This window comes from Ascaphus truei, chromosome 14 (assembly GCF_040206685.1).
Source record: "Ascaphus truei isolate aAscTru1 chromosome 14, aAscTru1.hap1, whole genome shotgun sequence".
Taxonomy (NCBI): Eukaryota; Metazoa; Chordata; class Amphibia; order Anura; family Ascaphidae; genus Ascaphus; species Ascaphus truei.
Window position 1 is genome coordinate 49413477 of NC_134496.1, and position 20833 is coordinate 49434309.

Consider the following 20833-nt stretch of genomic DNA (forward strand, 5'->3'; position numbering starts at 1 on the left):
GTAGTAATTATGGGTTTTCCCCACTCATATGCAGCTTCAGTGAGTCACAGAGGAGGCGGTGCAACCAGGCCTTGTGTCCAATCAGGGACTCAGGCTTGCTTCCTGCTTTCTCTGTACTTAAGGGGCTGCACTTCCTAAAGTTAATCAGTTGCCTCTACCTTTGAGAGAGGCCAGTCTACCCAAACCAGTTGTGCAGGGCTCTGCCAATCTGTGGGCCTTCCCTTAGGGGAGCGGTGGGAGACTATTCCTCTTACTCCACCAGGGAGTAAGAGAAGAGCTAGGACTGCTTCTGGTGCCCTAGGCTGGGAGTGCAGGTCCAGTGACATCCTGAGGGTGAAGGCCCTCAGCTCTGCTGATGGTTGCTTTGTATGCTGTGTGAAGCCTGCAGTGTACAATAAAATGTTCCTGTTTCACTATACCTTCCGCCTGAGACTGCAATCTATCAGGGAGAAGTGCAAAGAAACTCTCCTGCAGAGATTTCTCCCCTCATCCCTGGGGACTGCAAGAGAAGGAGGTGCTGTCACCGTGAGTACGAATCAGTTTACACCCCAGAAGCCTGTTCTGACATCCCCTACCACCATGCGGGAGACTCAGATCTACTGTGAGCCAGCAGGAATGCACCAAACTCCATGTAGCAGCAAGATCTCCCAGAGAGAGTGGGGGGGGGGGGGGGGGGAGAGAATATGGGTTACAACTGGTATGGAGGATACCAATTTGAAGTGATACTTGCATGTGCAGACAACACTGTGACACACTTACCAAACATCCTATACATAGGAAACAAAAGAGGGAGGTGTTTTTACCGTGGACACCCCAAATGCTTTTTTAAGTGCACTTCATCAGGATTTAGCAATATCAGATGCAGCCTCTGCAAAGATTTGGGTCACCATAGAAATGAATGCAAGAACAACATTCTGTGTAACTTGTGCTCACAAAGTGGACATTCATCCAACATCTGTCCCCAAGCGCAAGAGTATATTCTGCCGCATTCTACAGCAGAAGTGGATACAGGTCTGCACTCCGAATTTCACACACCAGCTACAGAAAGGAAGGACTCCATGGGCTTGCATCCAATTGAGGAAGTTTTAATGGAAATCAGTGATCTGATTACAGTAGAAAGAGAGGACCCAAGAGTTAATCCCCTCCCCGACTCCAGAAAACAAAAACTCCCAAGAGGGGCCAATACATCGTGAGCGGCATGAGATGGAACCGCCTTCTGAAAGCACAATGGAACCAAGCCAGAAGGCTCTCCCTGCTCCAGAACATCTAGAAATGGCTGATGGTGAAGAAGCAGGGGAATCCACATGGGAGTTTCAGGAGTCCGGTAAGATGAAAACTGCCGTAACTGCAAATAAGAGTGAACATCGTGCAGCTGACCTTGTCCAAGAATTTAAAAAAATAAACATTAATGCAGTTATTCGAAACATGTTTCAGGCACTATAAAAGCCCTGGGCTGGTAGGATGAAGAAGAGAAAAACGGGAAACAGAGGAGCGGAGTAACAATGACACCCCAGATGCAGAAACAACGAGGCTTCATCTTCTAGCATCAGCAGGAGGGAGGTGAAACAACTCTGGGGGATCAACTGTTATAGGTATAACAGCCACCCCAAAGGTAGATCCCCAAAAGCAAAGAAATTGTAGATTCACAGGACGTGGAGAAGAGGCTGCAAGGGACAAGAAGAAGCATAAATCGAAGACATGTGGAGGTCAACAACAACTTCTCAAATCCCTCTAAGAGTAGGGTCTTTAAATGTCAATTAAATAAAACCGGGGAAAGGAGATCGTTGGCATATAGTGCTTTTAAGGACCTTGACTTTGACAATCTATTCCAGAAACCAAACGCTCGTCCCTTAGGCTAAGGCCCCGCTCCCAGAGTCAGCGCACCCGCACTGCAGACAGGCGGTGCGCTGACATACACAGACCGCGATATGCGGTCTGTAGGGAGCGGGAGCCGGAGCGGGAGGTGGGTGGGAGTGGGAGGTTTGACAGGGAGGGGGGGCGTGGCTTGAGCGGAGGGACCCGCTACTCTTCCCCCCCCCCCCTCCCTCCCTCCACGGACTCGGGCTGGAGCTGCTGAGGGTAAGTTTAAACACACACACGCAGGCACTCATACATACACACACACACACACACACAGGCAGGCACTCACGCACTCATACACACACACACAGACGGAGGCAGGCACTCACGCACACACATACACACACACACAGGCACGCACGCACTCAGACACACACACAGACAGGCACTCACCTGCTTTCACTCCACACTCCTCCCCGCTCCCCGAAGCCTCTCCTCCTCCCGCAGCCTCCCCTCCCCATTGGCTCACAGCCACACCACGTGACGCGTCAACGCTAGGAAACACCATTCTCTTGTGTCTCCTAGCGGCTGATGCGCCACAGTGTGTAGTCAGCTTGCCGCCAGGGGGGACCGGGACCGGCTCGCGAGGATTCCCCTGCTGGTGGGGAACTCGCGACATGGCCGCCCGCGCCAACGAGCGCAGCGGGACCGAGGCCTTAGGGAAAGTTCGGCAGTTTCTGCGGAATGGTGAAGTGGTGCATCGTTTTGGTCCTACGGCCCAGACCTGTGTGATGGGGCGGGGTTTCTATTTAAGGGATTTGACTGCCAGTGTGACAAGGCGATTGACCTGAGCCCAGGCCGATGTCTTATTCTAGATGTCTCTTTCCATAATGTTAAACACAGGTTCAGATTCATTAATGTGTACTGTATGGCTTCTACACACAAAAAGCAAAGAAGAGATCTGTTTGCTTTAGTTTTTTGTTTACCTCCAAATGTCTCATTCAAGGGGGTGACTTCAAATTGAGACCAAGGCAGCCGGTAGTGGTAGTGGTGTATTAGAATATGACGTCATGTTCCTAAACTACAGTATATGTGTAAACAGGCTGATTTTAAGTGATGTTTATAGAATTCATAACCCAAATGCTCCAGGATACACATATGTACTGTATGTGGGGAGAGAAAAACCAGAATAGACAGGTTATATGTTAGGAACAATGTAAATACTGCCAGCTGCCGAGAATCACCAGTAGAATATTCTGATCATGATCTTCTACAGATAACCCTACACTTAGACTCCTCTGTGAATCTAGGTCGCAGTGTTTGGAAGCGGAACTCTTCGATTTTACAGGAGGAGACTGTAGGAGAAGGTTTCCTTCACTTCTTCAAGGACTGTATCTCCCCGCAAAGCCTGTACCCCAATATAGTGCATTGATGGGGGGTCACTAAAAAAGATTTTTAAAGGAAACCTCAGATCTAGCGAACAAGACAAGGAATAAGAGGTATTTGGTCCTCTGAATTCTGAGCATTATAAACGTGCTAAGACCCTCTCTCTTCCTCTATTCTTTTTCACCCCTTTCAAGTAATAAAGCACTCAAAAACTTTGAAGGTAGCTGCCTCCCGATTGGAGGCCCAGAAGTATTTAAATGTTCTAAAGTTAAGGCGGAGTTTATGTTGGCTTTATTGAAATATCTTAAGACCTTATGTCCAAAATATATATTTAAATATCAAAAAAGATAGTTCTATAGTTCGGATGTAATCTATGTGCATTGTTCTTCCTGTTTCAAAGTCTTGATGTGATGCCACAAAAAACAATAAAAACGTTTGAAATAAAAATAAACGTGCTAAAGAAAATATGATGTTATAACAATATGAACGATTATCCTCATTAACAAACGAGAAGGGTTTTGGTGGCTGTGGGATCTATTCCTCAGATCCCTATGAAACTTGTAAAACCAGAAATAAAAAGAAAGTTAAAAGTGGCCTAAGAGATGCACATGGTCTTTGTATCACTGGTAAAGATGTGATGTTAAATGTAGTCACAGAATAATATAGAGTTTTATTTATTTCTTTTTAGCAAAAAGCCCATTGATCCTGTAGAAATTGGCAGTTATGTGGATTCTATCAATATCCCATCAGTTTCTCAGGATGACTTGAAAGGATTAATCCCAGCCAGAGAAGTGACTAATGCAATTAAGACCCTCTCCGGTAATAAAACCCCCGGGGCAGATGGAATCACTGCTGAATTGGATAAAGTTTTCTGTGAGATTTTAGCTGAAATATTGTTAGAAGTTTATAATTCCTCTCTGGGACGGATACGTCTCTCTCACTCTCAGCGGGAATCCTAAGAAAAGGGACCTAAAAGATTTTTAAAAAGTTGGCGACTAATAGCCTTTCTAAGTAACGATGATAAAATCTTGGTGATGGTCCTTCTAAATCAAATGAGTAACATCACTGAGAAGGTGATAGCGAGTTCCCAATCCTGTGCCGTTAAGGGAAGAAACATAGCTCACTAATGTAAATTGCATTATTAGCAATCAGGAATGGAGGTCTATCAGGGTACCTGTGAAATCTGGACCAGGCCAAAGCCTTCGATAGGGGGCGATCATGTCTATCTTTTTTTAAACTCTGGATAGATATGTTTTCTCAGATAATTTTGCTGAGAAACTGGCTCTGCTGTACGAAGGAGCTTATGAAAGACCGGTCATTAATGGCTGGGTAAAGGGAATCTTTTCCCATACGATCGGGCGTTAGACAAAGCTGCCCGCTGAGTCTTCTCCGCAGACCCCTTTTTAAAGATACCTGGAGCAGAATAGTCTCATCCAAGCATTACCCTGTGAGAGTTCCCAACACAAAGGGCGTGTTAAGTGCCAGGCTTGTATGTATGTGGCTTCAAAAAAGTCCTTTCAAAGCAAAAGCCTGGAAAGAAATAAGTATTGAAATGTTTCTAAGGCTGCAATGCGCGCGTATCTGTGATGTCACATTTGCGACGTGCACAAGGCTGACATCTGTTCTTTGATTGGACGGCTGTGTCACGTGACGTGGCCACCGCAACCTGAAAACAAATTTGGAAAACTCTTACAACTGTCTGGCGCATTGCAGTAGCAAACGGCGCGGCCGTCGCCGTAGGTATATGCACTTTGCAGGGATGTACACTCTTTGTTTTGGCGCTGCGTGGCATCGCTCTGGGCGTCGCCGCGTGCGTTTTTTTTTTGTATAATCACGGCCTAACTCCCTAGTGACTCAAGATAAGTCTGCAGCTTGTTGGTTGGGGCAAGAGGAAACCCCTTTCAGTCTACCTGAGGATATTCAGATAGGTAGAGCCTCTGTGAAAGTTTTAGGAATTTATTTGGGAACAGAGAATTCCGGCGTTCACAACTGGAAGGAGAAATTACACATCTGTAAAGTAAAGTTAGAACGGTGAAGAAGAGAAAGTTCTCTTTCAATGAAAAAGTTAAGAATTACGTTTTTTTAAATATACTAATTTTTGTCTAAGTTTTGTATTTCCTCCTCCTGAGGAAGTTACTATTACATTATACCGCCTTTATTTTACAATTGCTCTGGCGCACGCGTTTTAAATGTGTTGAAGAGACATCACGTATTTGCTCAGAGAAAGAGGAGGTTTGGGAAAGGCGAATCCTGGATTCTTTTTTTCACTCGTTTTTTCATTTGCAGAATTTTCTTAACAGAGATGATCATATCTGATATATAATATTTTTTTTTTTAGGATGTAGGTGTTTTTCCTGCAAAGTGACTAGATGACAAGAATGTTAGAAGAATTATTGTGAGAGGCGCATACGTGTCAGAACATATGAAGATTACCTACAAATTCTTAAATAATTGTAAAATGACTGTTTCAGAAATTACTCCTGTTCCCAGGATAAAAACCGGTACTGGGTAGAATTAAGTAGAATTTGTGTCTTAAAATTGGATCTAAACAGCATTGAGGTATAAAGCAGGGGTGGGCAAACTTTGAGCAGCGCTCTCCCTGCTTGAGCCCCCTCCTGCTCTCCGGAATCTCTCGCTAATGTCGCGTTCACCTGTGACGTTGCGTTACCATTTGAAATTGCGCCGTCATTTGACGCCGCGTTGTCATGGCGAAGCGCGTCAGGAGAAGCTGGAGAGCAGGTAAGAGGCAATGCCCCCCCAGTTTGTGCACACCCATGCCCTAGGGAAGAGAAGATGGGCGGGTGTGCTGATATAAGTATGTACCGGTAAATGTTTTATGTATATAGTGTAAATAAATAATAAAAATAATAAATTGCATATTTTAATTAAGTTTGTTTCTTTTGTATTGTTTGTAATTCAAAAAAAAATTATACTAAAAAAATACCCTACATTACATATAAATCCAGGACTGTCTCATCCTGTCCCTGATAATCTGCAGCCAGATGTCACCCTACATACATATAAATCCAGGACTGTCTCATCCTGTCCCTGATAATCTGCAGCCAGGTGTCACCCTACATTACATATAAATCCAGGACTGTCTAATCCTGTCCCTGATAATCTGCAGCCAGATGTCACCCTACATTACATATATATCCAGGACTGTCTCATCCTGTCCCTGATAATCTGCAGCCAGATGTCACCCTACATTACATATAAATCCAGGACTGTCTCATCCTGTCCCTGATAATCTGCAGTCAGGGGTCAGGAGATACTGTAGAAAGGAGGGGAGGGTCAGTGGGGGAGAAATAAGGGCAGAGCAGAGGGGAGTGACAGAAGGAGGAGAGAGGGAGGGGAGAGACCTGCACAGAATGAGAAACAGCCTGAGAGTAACAGCAGCGCAGGAGAGAGAGAGAGAGAGAGAGAGAGAGACAGTCCCACCAGGACAGGGAGAGAGAGAGACAGTCCCACCAGGACAGGGAGAGACGTGCTGCGGTTATGGAAATGTCTGGGGACGGGATGGAGCAACGAGCTCTGAAATATGAGCAAACCCTGGTAAGTCTGACACCTATATGTATATTATACTCCTAATAACAATACTGCATTCCTATAGACAGCTCCCACTGCTAACCCTATATACAGCTGCTGCCCCTGTAGACGGCTCACACTGCTGCCCCTATAGACAGCTTGCACAGCTGCCCATAGACTGTGCCTACTGCTGCTCCTATAGACAGTTCCCACTGCTGCTCCTATAGACAGTTCCCACTGCTGCTCATATAGACAGTTCCCACTGCTGCCCCTATAGACGGCACGCACTGATTCCCTTATAGACTGCTCACACTGCTGCCCCTATACACATCTGCTGCTCCAGTATACAGCTCCCACTGCTGCCACTATAGTAACACAACCTCCAGAGTGCTGGACCTGCCCCGACCTAACCTCTGAGATGAGGGAGGTGTGCTACCACTATCACAAGGACTTTGCTCTGTGAGAGTCTCATTCAAGTGAAGTTTACCCCTAGTATCAGCTTTATGGCATTACACCGGCCCATGTCCACTAAAGGGTGCTAAAGAATTCAAGTTTAAGGTGTGCTAAAGCGTAGCAGGCATTAGTGAGACACGTGTTTGTGTGTATATATATATATATATATATATATGTATATATATATATATATATATATATATATATATTAATATATATCTATATATTAATATATATCTATATGAGGTGCGTGCACCTGTCAATATTGGCCTTGCTTTATGTTCCTTAGCTGTGCTTTCTCCGTGTAGTTGTGAGATTCAAACAAGATGATACACGTTGTACATACAGACGTATTAATAGACTGATACACGTTGTACATACAGGCGTATTAATAGACTGATACACGTTGTACATACAGGCGTATTAATAGACTGATACACGTTGTACATACAGACGTATTAATAGATTGATACACGTTGTACATACAGGCGTATTAATAGACTGATACACGTTGTACATACAGGCGTATTAATAGACTGATACATGTTTAGGTGATACACGTTGTACATACAGGCGTATTAATAGACTGATACACGTTGTACATACAGGCGTATTAATAGACTGATACATGTTTAGGTGATACACGTTGTACATACAGGCGTATTAATAGATTGATACATGTTTAGGTGATACACGTTGTAAATACAGGCGTATTAATAGACTGATACATGTTTAGGTGATACACGTTGTACATACAGACGTATTAATAGATTGATACACGTTGTACATACAGGCGTATTAATAGACGGATACATGTTTAGGTGATACACGTTGTACATACAGGCGTATTAATAGACTGATACACGTTGTACATACAGACGTATTAATAGACTGATACACGTTGTACATACAGGCGTATTAATAGACTGATACATGTTTAGGTGATACACGTTGTACATACAGACGTATTAATAGATTGATACACGTTGTACATACAGGCGTATTAATAGATTGATACACGTTGTACATACAGGCGTATTAATAGACTGATACATGTTTAGGTGATACACGTTGTACATACAGGCGTATTAATAGACTGATACACGTTGTACATACAGACGTATTAATAGACTGATACACGTTGTACATACAGGCGTATTAATAGACTGATACATGTTTAGGTGATACATGTTGTACATACAGACGTATTAATAGACTGATACACGTTGTACATACAGACGTATTAATAGACTGATACACGTTGTACATACAGGCGTATTAATAGATTGATACACGTTGTACATACAGGCGTATTAATAGATTGATACACGTTGTACATACAGGCGTATTAATAGACTGATATACGTTGTACATACAGGTGTAGTAATAGATTGATACACGTTGTACATACAGGCGTATTAATAGACTGATACACGTTGTACATACAGGCGTATTAATAGACTGATACATGTTTAGGTGATACACGTTGTACATACAGGCGTATTAATAGACTGATACATGTTTAGGTGATACACGTTGTACATACAGGCGTATTAATAGACTGATACATGTTTAGGTGATACACGTTGTACATACAGGCGTATTAATAGACTGATACACGTTGTACATACAGGCGTATTAATAGACTGATATACGTTGTACATACAGGCGTATTAATAGATTGATACACGTTGTACATACAGGCGTATTAATAGATTGATACATGTTTAGGTGATACACGTTGTACATACAGGCGTATTAATAGACTGATACATGTTTAGGTGATACACGTTGTACATACAGGCGTATTAATAGACTGATACATGTTTAGGTGATACAAGTTGCACATACAGGCGTATTAATAGACTGATACATGTTTAGGTGATACACGTTGTACATACAGGCGTATTAATAGACTGATACACGTTGTACATACAGGCGTATTAATAGACTGATACATGTTTAGGTGATACACGTTGTACATACAGGCGTATTAATAGACTGATACATGTTTAGGTGATACACGTTGTACATACAGGCGTATTAATAGACTGATACATGTTTAGGTGATACACGTTGTACATACAGGCGTATTAATAGACTGATACATGTTTAGGTGATACACGTTGTACATACAGGCGTATTAATAGACTGATACACGTTGTACATACAGGCGTATTAATAGACTGATACACGTTGTACATACAGGCGTATTAATAGACTGATATACGTTGTACATACAGGCGTATTAATAGATTGATACACGTTGTACATACAGGCGTATTAATAGATTGATACATGTTTAGGTGATACACGTTGTACATACAGGCGTATTAATAGACTGATACATGTTTAGGTGATACACGTTGTACATACAGGCGTATTAATAGACTGATACATGTTTAGGTGATACACGTTGTACATACAGGCGTATTAATAGACTGATACATGTTTAGGTGATACACGTTGTACATACAGGCGTATTAATAGACTGATACATGTTTAGGTGATACACGTTGTACATACAGACGTATTAATAGACTGATACATGTTTAGGTGATACACGTTGTACATACAGGCGTATTAATAGACTGATACATGTTTAGGTGATACACGTTGTACATACAGGCGTATTAATAGACTGATACACGTTGTACATACAGGCGTATTAATAGACTGATACATGTTTAGGTGATACACGTTGTACATACAGGCGTATTAATAGACTGATACACGTTGTACATACAGACGTATTAATAGACTGATACACGTTGTACATACAGGCGTATTAATAGACTGATACACGTTGTACATACAGACGTATTAATAGACTGATACATGTTTAGGTGATACACGTTGTACATACAGACGTATTAATAGACTGATACATGTTTAGGTGATACACGTTGTACATACAGGCGTATTAATAGACTGATACATGTTTAGGTGATACACGTTGTACATACAGGCGTATTAATAGACTGATACACGTTGTACATACAGGCGTATTAATAGACTGATACATGTTTAGGTGATACATGTTGTACATACAGGCGTATTAATAGACTGATACACGTTGTACATACAGGCGTATTAATAGACTGATACACGTTGTACATACAGGCGTATTAATAGACTGATATACGTTGTACATACAGGCGTATTAATAGATTGATACACGTTGTACATACAGGCGTATTAATAGATTGATACATGTTTAGGTGATACACGTTGTACATACAGGCGTATTAATAGACTGATACATGTTTAGGTGATACACGTTGTACATACAGGCGTATTAATAGACTGATACATGTTTAGGTGATACACGTTGTACATACAGGCGTATTAATAGACTGATACATGTTTAGGTGATACACGTTGTACATACAGGCGTATTAATAGACTGATACACGTTGTACATACAGGCGTATTAATAGACTGATACACGTTGTACATACAGACGTATTAATAGACTGATACACGTTGTACATACAGGCGTATTAATAGACTGATACATGTTTAGGTGATACACGTTGTACATACAGGCGTATTAATAGACTGATACATGTTTAGGTGATACACGTTGTACATACAGGCGTATTAATAGACTGATTCATGTTTAGGTGATACACGTTGTACATACAGGCGTATTAATATACTGATACATGTTTAGGTGATACACGTTGTACATACATGCGTATTAATAGACTGATACACGTTGTACATACAGGCGTATTAATAGACTGATACACGTTGTACATACAGGCGTATTAATAGACTGATATACGTTGTACATACAGGCGTATTAATAGATTGATACACGTTGTACATACAGGCGTATTAATAGATTGATACATGTTTAGGTGATACACGTTGTACATACAGGCGTATTAATAGACTGATACATGTTTAGGTGATACACGTTGTACATACAGGCGTATTAATAGACTGATACATGTTTAGGTGATACACGTTGTACATACAGGCGTATTAATAGACTGATACATGTTTAGGTGATACACGTTGTACATACAGGCGTATTAATAGACTGATACATGTTTAGGTGATACACGTTGTACATACAGACGTATTAATAGACTGATACATGTTTAGGTGATACACGTTGTACATACAGGCGTATTAATAGACTGATACATGTTTAGGTGATACACGTTGTACATACAGGCGTATTAATAGACTGATACACGTTGTACATACAGGCGTATTAATAGACTGATACATGTTTAGGTGATACACGTTGTACATACAGGCGTATTAATAGACTGATACACGTTGTACATACAGGCGTATTAATAGACTCATACACGTTGTACATACAGGCGTATTAATAGACTGATACACGTTGTACATACAGGCGTATTAATAGACTGATATACGTTGTACATACAGGCGTATTAATAGATTGATACACGTTGTACATACAGGCGTATTAATAGACTGATACATGTTTAGGTGATACACGTTGTACATACAGACGTATTAATAGACTGATACATGTTTAGGTGATACACGTTGTACATACAGGCGTATTAATAGACTGATACATGTTTAGGTGATACACGTTGTACATACAGGCGTATTAATAGACTGATACACGTTGTACATACAGGCGTATTAATAGACTGATACATGTTTAGGTGATACACGTTGTACATACAGGCGTATTAATAGACTGATACATGTTTAGGTGATACACGTTGTACATACAGGCGTATTAATAGACTGATACATGTTTAGGTGATACACATTGTACATACAGGCGTATTAATAGACTGATACATGTTTAGGTGATACACGTTGTACATACAGGCGTATTAATAGACTGATACATGTTTAGGTGATACACGTTGTACATATGTAACGAGTGCTCACCACAAACAGGGTAGAGAATGGAAGCAGGCACACGGTCTTATGCAAAAAGAATATTTAATGTGACACCAAAAGGTCCAACGTTTTGGCAGGGAACTGCCTTTATCAGGGAGAGGGTTACGTATAGGCCTGTTTAGTGCCTCTCCTTGATAAAGGCAGTTCCCTGCCGAAACGTTGGACCTTTTGGTGGTACATTAAATATTCTTTTTGCATAAGGCCTCGGCCAAGCTTCCCGCTGGCGTGCTGAGGCGCGCTGAGGCTCAGGGAAAGCAGGTGCTTTCCCTGGCCTTGCGGGTGCTTTCCCTGCGCGCCATCAGGGGGCAGGCCGGGGGCGGGCGAGTGACGTCACGGAGCTGGTTCGTCCTCATTGGGCGAACCGCTCACGTGACCGGCCCTGCGCTCCGGCAAGCGGGGGAATGTTACATTTCCCTAAGACCTACGCTTCTGTGCGCTTGCGTAGGCGAGCCCCTACTAAAGCCGCTCTAATTGCTGCTGTAGGGGCTCAGTGCTGAGCGGGAGTGCGCGTCAGCGCGCCTCCGCCAGCAAGCAGGTAACATGGCCGAGGCCTAAGACCGTGTGCCTGCTTCCATTCTCTACCCTGTTCTCTACTGGGATGTCTGGACCTCTCTGGATCCTGTGCACCGGCAGATAAGTACCCCCTCCGGCACCATACTGCAGAGTGCATGCACTTTCCTCTATGACTCACCACAAACAGGACGGGACCGCGAGGCTGAGGTGTGGATGTGGGAATACACCGGACCTCCAACCGCGAGACCGCGTCCAGAGTAAGGTCGTGTAGCTGGGTCAGGATTGGAGAGATCAGAATGGCCGTATATACTCGCCGTGGTCAGGGACTGGAGAAGTCGGATAGTCGTTGTGCGGTGCCGGGGTCCAGGAGTAGAGAAGGTAGAAGTCCAATAGCAAGCCGAGGTCAAGGGTCAGAGAGGCGGAGGTCCAGATACAAGCCGAGGTCAAAGCAGGAACAGGATACGCAAGACAAGACAGCAGCAAGGCAGCAGGGTGTCTGAGGCAAACACAGGGACATAAACAGGGTTAATGCTCAGCCAGTTTGCAGTAGGGCTGGCTGAGTATTAATGGAAGAGGCAGCCAATGGTGGGGCAGCACACAGCGGCAGAGTAATGAATGAAACCCGCCCCTAGACATATTCGGTCCAATGATAGGCAGGGGGCGGGGAGAAGTGCAGGTGAAGGGTAATTGGAGATGGCGTTAACCGCTCGTGTGCCCACGGTAGTGCGGCGCATGCGCGTAGCCTGTGCGCGGTGCGCCTTACCCATGACGTCACGGGGCGGAGCCTGAGTGAGAACTGTGCGGTGTTCTGAACACCAGCCTGGTAGAGCGGCGCACGTCAGCCTCTTTGTCACGGGTTGCGTCACTGGGGCGTGGCCTAAGCGTGGGACGTGCGGTGTCCCCAACCTGGTAACACGGCACGCGTCGCCCGTCCCATCACTGGGTGCATCACGGGGGCGGGACCGACGGGCAATTCTCACAACATACAGGCGCATTAATAGATATGATACATTTTCAGGAGATACACGTTGTACATACAGACCTATTAATAAATTGATACATGCATTACTGGGCAGGTAGATGTCTGTATACTGATGGACACAGCAAGGGTGTTGGGTGGGGGGATTAGACTGACAGATATGGGGTTATACACAGTGCTGGGCTGTGAGATATGGGATTACACACACAGTGCTGAGCTGTGAGATATGGGGTTATACACAGTGCTGGGCTGTGAGATATGGGGTTATACACACAGTGCTGGGCTGTGAGATATGGGGTTACACACACAGTGCTGAGCTGTGAGATATGGGGTTATACACAGTGCTGAGCTGTGAGATATGGGGTTATACACAGTGCTGAGCTGTGAGATATGGGGTTATACACACAATGCTGAGCTGTGAGATATGGGGTTATACACAGTGCTGGGCTGTGAGATATGGGGTTATACACACAGTGCTGGGCTGTGAGATATGGGGTTACACACACAGTGCTGGGCTGTGAGATATGGGGTTATACACACAGTGCTGAGCTGTGAGATATGGGGTTATACACAGTGCTGGGCTGTGAGATATGGGGTTATACACAGTGCTGAGCTGTGAGATATGGGGTTATACACACAATGCTGAGCTGTGAGATATGGGGTTATACACAGTGCTGGGCTGTGAGATATGGGGTTATACACAGTGCTGAGCTGTGAGATATGGGGTTACACACACAGTGCTGAGCTGTGAGATATGGGGTTATACACACAATGCTGAGCTTTGAGATATGGGGTTATACACAGTGCTGGGCTGTGAGATATGGGGTTATACACAGTGCTGAGCTGTGAGATATGGGGTTATACACACAGTGCTGGGCTGTGAGATATGGGGTTACACACACAGTGCTGAGCTGTGAGATATGGGGTTATACACACAATGCTGAGCTGTGAGATATGGGGTTATACACAGTGCTGGGCTGTGAGATATGGGGTTATACACAGTGCTGAGCTGTGAGATATGGGGTTATACACAGTGCTGAGCTGTGAGATATGGGGTTATACACAGTGCTGGGCTGTGAGATATGGGGTTATACACAGTGCTGAGCTGTGAGATATGGGGTTATACACACAGTGCTGAGCTGTGAGATATGGGGTTATACACAGTGCTGGGCTGTGAGATATGGGGTTACACACACAGTGCTGAGCTGTGAGATATGGGGTTATACACAGTGCTGGGCTGTGAGATATGGGGTTATACACAGTGCTGAGCTGTGAGATATGGGGTTATACACAGTGCTGGGCTGTGAGATATGGGGTTATACACAGTGCTGGGCTGTGAGATATGGGGTTATACACAGTGCTGAGCTGTGAGATATGGGGTTATACACAGTGCTTGGCTGTGAGATATGGGGTTATACACAGTGCTGAGCTGTGAGATATGGGGTTATACACACAGTGCTGAGCTGTGAGATATGGGGTTATACACAGTGCTGGGCTGTGAGATATGGGGTTATACACAGTGCTGGGCTGTGAGATATGGGGTTATACACAGTGCTGAGCTGTGAGATATGGGGTTATACACAGTGCTGAGCTGTGAGATATGGGGTTATACACAGTGCTGGGCTGTGAGATATGGGGTTATACACAGTGCTGGGCTGTGAGATATGGGGTTATACACAGTGCTGAGCTGTGAGATATGGGGTTATACACAGTGCTGAGCTGTGAGATATGGGGTTATACACAGTGCTGGGCTGTGAGATATGGGGTTATACACACAGTGCTGAGCTGTGAGATATGGGGTTATACACAGTGCTGAGCTGTGAGATATGGGGTTATACACAGTGCTGAGCTGTGAGATATGGGGTTATACACACAGTGCTGGGCTGTGAGATATGGGGTTATACACGCAGTGCTGGGCTGTAAGATATGGGGTTATACACAGTGCTGAGCTGTGAGATATGGGGTTATACACACAGTGCTGGGCTGTGAGATATGGGGTTATACACAGTGCTGAGCTGTGAGATATGGGGTTATACACAGTGCTGAGCTGTGAGATATGGGGTTATACACAGTGCTGGGCTGTGAGATATGGGGTTATACACAGTGCTGGGCTGTGAGATATGGAACACCCTGTGTAGAAAACCATTTGTTTGAATGTGCCTCAGATGTGCTAATTAAGCAGACAGAACAACACCGTCAGTGACTTTTTAGGCCTATATAACCCCAGTCAGAACAGCTAGTTTGCTTGCAGCCCATATCCAAGTGGCCCATTATAAGTGGCATGACTACTGAACAACTGAAGTTTAAAAGGAAGTTCAAAAGAAGTGAGGAAGAAGTGGACACCCCATCTGGCCCTGATTCCTGCATTTGAACTACGCTGGAAAGGAGGATATCATCTATACCAGACTGCATCATTACTGCTGTGATGCTGCCTTTACCATTTATATTTGCAGTGACTTCACTTCTTCTCAAATTATGCACTTCTTTTTACCAGCCTCAGTATGTCTCTAACTCCATTCATATATCTCCATCTCTCCTTCCTTCACCACTTCTCTGTTCACATGAACTCCTTTCTTACCTGCGTCCTTTGACACCACACAGCTATATCCCTGCACTAAAAAATACCCCTTACAAATCCTCCTCACACATTCTCTTTCTATCCATGCTTCTCCTCCTTGCTTCTGGGGATATCTCTCCCAATCCTGGTCCCTGTCTTATTCCTACATGCGCTCGTCCTCGCCTACCAACTGCAACCTCTACTCCTTCTGGTGTCAACCCCTCCAACCTCATACCCATCCCTGCCACCCTCCCTCCTCTCTCCCTTTCTCCTGTGCCCTTTGAAATGCTCGCTCCCTCTCTAACAAGTTCCTCTCTGTGCATGACTTCTTTCTCTCTCACTCCCTGCTTCTCTTTGTTATAACTGAGACCTGGCTCACTCAGTCTGACTCTGCTCTGGAAGCTGCCCTCTCCTACGGTGGCCTTTCCTTCTCCCACACTCCGCGCACTGATGGCAGGGGTGGAGGCGTGGGGCTCCTGCTCTCCTCTCTCTGTCGTTACCGAACCCTTCCTATTCCTCCCTCTCTTGCTTTTCCCTCCTTTGAGGCTCACACTGTCCAGATTTTCTCTCCTCTCCCTGTTCATGTGGCGGTCATCTATCGCCCACCTACCTCTACTCATCCCCCTTCTGCCTTTCTCTCTCACTTTGAATCCTGGCTGTCTTTCTTCCTCTCCTCAGACTCCCCTGTTCTTCTCCTTGGGGACTTCAATGCCACATTGATGACCCCTCTCTCCCTTGGGTTTCTCGCTTTCTTTCTCTAACCTCTTCTTTTGGCCTTCAACAGTGGACTGAAGCCAGCACCCACAAGGATGGTCACTACTTAGACCTGGTTTTCACTAAGAACTTCTCTCTCTCCGATTTCTCCATTTCCCTTTTCCTCTCTCTGACCATCATCTCATCTCATTCTCTCTATCTCGCTTCTCCCCTTCTCCACCTCCATCTACACCCCGGTTCTGCAGAAACCTGCGCTCTATTCACTTACCTGACTTTGAGTCCACTTTACGCTCCTCCCTCTCCTCTCTCAGCTCTGCTACAGACCCTGACAACCTGGTCAGGAACTACAACTCTGTCTTGTCCTCCTCTCTTGATCTACATGCCCCACTTTCTCTCTGCCGCACTCGCCCTTCTAACCCTAGACCCTGGCTAAATTCCCACACACGCATGCTGCGTTCCTCCACTCATTCCTCTGAACACCTCTGGAGGAAGTCTCACACTCTCGCAGACTTCCTTCGCTACAAATTTATGCTATCCTGTTTCAACTCTGCCTCTCGCAAGCTAAACAAGCCTACTTTTCTGCACTAATCAACATGCACAAGTCTAACCCACGCCGACTGTTCTCTGTCTTTGATACTCTACTCAAACCACCCTCAGCTGCCTCTCCTTCCTCCATCTCCGCTCAGGACTTTGCTGACTATTTTAAGGAAAAGGTGGAATCCATACGTCAGAACATCCTCTGTTTCTTCTTCCCATCCTACACCTCTTCCTAACTCTCCTCCTGCCTTCCTTGACTCTTTTTCTACTGTCTCAGAGGAGGATGTGTCGCTGTTGATCGCCACTTCTCCCTCTACCACTTGCCCTCTTGACCCCATTCCCTCCCATCTCCTAAAACCTCTTGCTCCTACTATAATCCCTACGCTCACACACATTTTAACTCCTCCCTCTGCTCTGGAACCTTTCCATCCTCCTTCAAACATGCAACATTCATACCATTACTCAAAAACAGCAAGCTTGACCCTACCTGTCTTTCTAACTATCGACCTGTCTCCCTCCTGCCTTTTGCCTCTAAACTCTTGAACGTCTTGTATTCTCTCGCTTGCTCCATTTTCTCAACACCTATTCTCTCCTAGACTCTCTACAATCTGGCTTCCACACTGCTCACTCCACGGAAACAGCCCTCACTAAAATAACTGATGACCTCCATGCTGCCAAAGACAGAGGTCATTACACTCTGCTCATATTACTCGACCTCTCTGCAGCATTTGACACCGTGGACCACCCTCTTCTCCTTCACATTCTCCATACTCTTGGTATTCGGAACAAAGCTCTATCCTGGATCTCATCCTACCTCTCCCATCGTACTTTCAGTGTCTCTTCTGCTAACACCACCTACTCCTCTATTGATCTCTCTGTGGGGGTACCCCAGGGCTCTGTCCTGGGACCTCTTCTCTTTTCTCTGTACACACTCTCTCTAGGTGACCTAATAACATCTTTTGGGTTTAAATATCACCTCTATGCTGACGACACACAAATATACTTTCCAACACCTGACCTTACACCTGCTATACAGACCAAAGTTTCTGAATGTCTCTCTGCTATATCATCCTGGATGACCCTCTGTCGCCTTAAACTCAACATGGCTAAAACAGAGCTCCTCATACTTCCTCCCAAACCTGGCCCTACTACCTCCTTCCACATTACTGTTGGAACTACGATAATCCACCCAGTAGCCCAAGCACGCTGCCTAGGGGTCACACTCGACTCCTCTCACATTCTCCTCTCACATTCAAAACATTTCTAAAACTTGTCGCTTTTTCCTCCGCAATATAACAAAGATACGCCCTTTCCTCTGTTGCTCGACTGCTAAAACTCTGACTCAGGCCCTCATTCTCTCCCGTCTTGATTACTGTATCCTCCTGCTGTCCGGCCTTCCTGCCTCTCACCTGTCTCCCCTACAATCTATCCTAAATGCTGCTGCCAGAATCACTCTACTCTTTCCTAGATCTGTCTCAGCATCTCCCCCCTGAAATCCCTCTCCTGGCTTCCAATCAAATCCCGCATCTCACACTCCATTCTTCTCCTCACTTTTAAAGCTTTACACTCTTCTGCCTCTCCTTACATCTCAGCCCTAATTTCTCGCTATGCACCACCCCAACTCTTGCGTTCTGCTCAAGGATGTCTTCTTTCTACCCCCTTTTTATCTAAAGCCCTCTCCCGCCTTAAACCTTTTTCACTGACTGCCCCACACCTCTGGAATGCCCTTCCCCTCAGTACCCGACTAGCACCCTCTCTATCCACCTTTAAGACCCACCTTAAGACACACTTGCTTAAAGAAGCATATGAATAGCACTGTGGATATTCTGAACACGATACATAAAGCTTGGCCCCCTGCAGACGCACTTACCAGAACTCCCTCCTGTCTCTGTACGTTCTCCCTACCTAACAATTAGATTGTAAGCTCCTCGGGGCAGGGACTCCTCTTCCTTAATGTTATGTTTGTCTAAAGCACTTATTCCCATGATCTGTTATTTATATTATCTGTTATTTATTCGATTACCACATGTATTACTACTGTGAAGCGCTATGTACATTAATGGCGCTATATAAATAAAGACATACAATACAATATGGGGTTACACACACAGTGCTGAGCTGTGAGATATGGGGTTATACACAGTGCTGAGCTGTGAGATATGGGGTTATACACACAGTGCTGGGCTGTGAGATATGGGGTTATACACAGTGCTGAGCTGTGAGATATGGGGTTATACACAGTGCTGAGCTGTGAGATATGGGGTTATACACACAGTGCTGAGCTGTGAGATATGGGGTTATACACAGTGCTGAGCTGTGAGATATGGGGTTATACACAGCGCTGGGCTGTGAGATATGGGGTTATACACAGCGCTGGGCTGTGAGATATGGGGTTATACACAGCGCTGAGCTGTGAGATATGGGGTTATACACAGTGCTGAGCTGTGAGATATGGGGTTATACACACAGTGCTGAGCTGTGAGATATGGGGTTATACACAGTGCTGGGCTGTGAGATATGGGGTTATACACAGTGCTGGGCTGTGAGATATGGGGTTATACACAGTGCTGAGCTGTGAGATATGGGGTTATACACAGTGCTGGGCTGTGAGATATGGGTTATACACAGTGCTGGGCTGTGAGATATGGGGTTATACACAGTGCTGAGCTGTGAGATATGGGGTTATACACAGTGCTGAGCTGTGAGATATGGGGTTATACACAGTGCTGAGCTGTGAGATATGGGGTTATACACAGTGCTGAGCTGTGAGATATGGGGTTATACACAGTGCTGAGCTGTGAGATATGGGGTTACACACACAGTGCTGGGCTGTGAGATATGGGGTTATACACAGTGCTGGGCTGTGAGATATGGGGTTATACACAGTGCTGGGCTGTGAGATATGGGGTTATACACACAGTGCTGAGCTGTGAGATATGGGGTTATACACAGTGCTGAGCTGTGAGATATGGGGTTATACACACAGTGCTGGGCTGTGAGATATGGGGTTATACACACAGTGCTGGGCTGTGAGATATGGGGTTATACACACAGTGCTGGTCTGTGAGATATGGGGTTATACACAGTGCTGGGCTGTGAGATATGGGGTTATACACAGTGCTGGTCTGTGAGATATGGGGTTATACACAGTGCTGAGCTGTGAGATATGGGGTTATACACAGTGCTGGGCTGTGAGATATGGGGTTATACACAGTGCTGAGCTGTGAGATATGGGGTTATACACAGTGCTGGGCTGTGAGATATGGGGTTATACACAGTGCTGGTCTGTGAGATATGGGGTTATACACAGTGCTGAGCTGTGAGATATGGGGTTATACACAGTGCTGGGCTGTGAGATATGGGGTTATACACAGTGCTGAGCTGTGAGATATGGGGTTATACACAGTGCTGGGCTGTGAGATATGGGGTTATACACAGTGCTGGGCTGTGAGATATGG

The 20833-nt window shown here is 44.9% G+C and overlaps 1 protein-coding gene across 1 annotated transcript in view; it reads left to right on the forward strand.

Annotated features, from left to right (window-relative positions):
- The first annotated feature begins 6557 nt into the window (after positions 1-6557).
- Positions 6558-20833, forward strand: part of CLCN2 (chloride voltage-gated channel 2) — a 111356-nt gene continuing 97080 nt past the window's right edge. The window contains 1 exon segment of the mRNA XM_075569437.1: positions 6558-6741. Coding sequence (XP_075425552.1) covers positions 6685-6741 — 57 coding nt within the window. The 5' untranslated portion in view covers positions 6558-6684.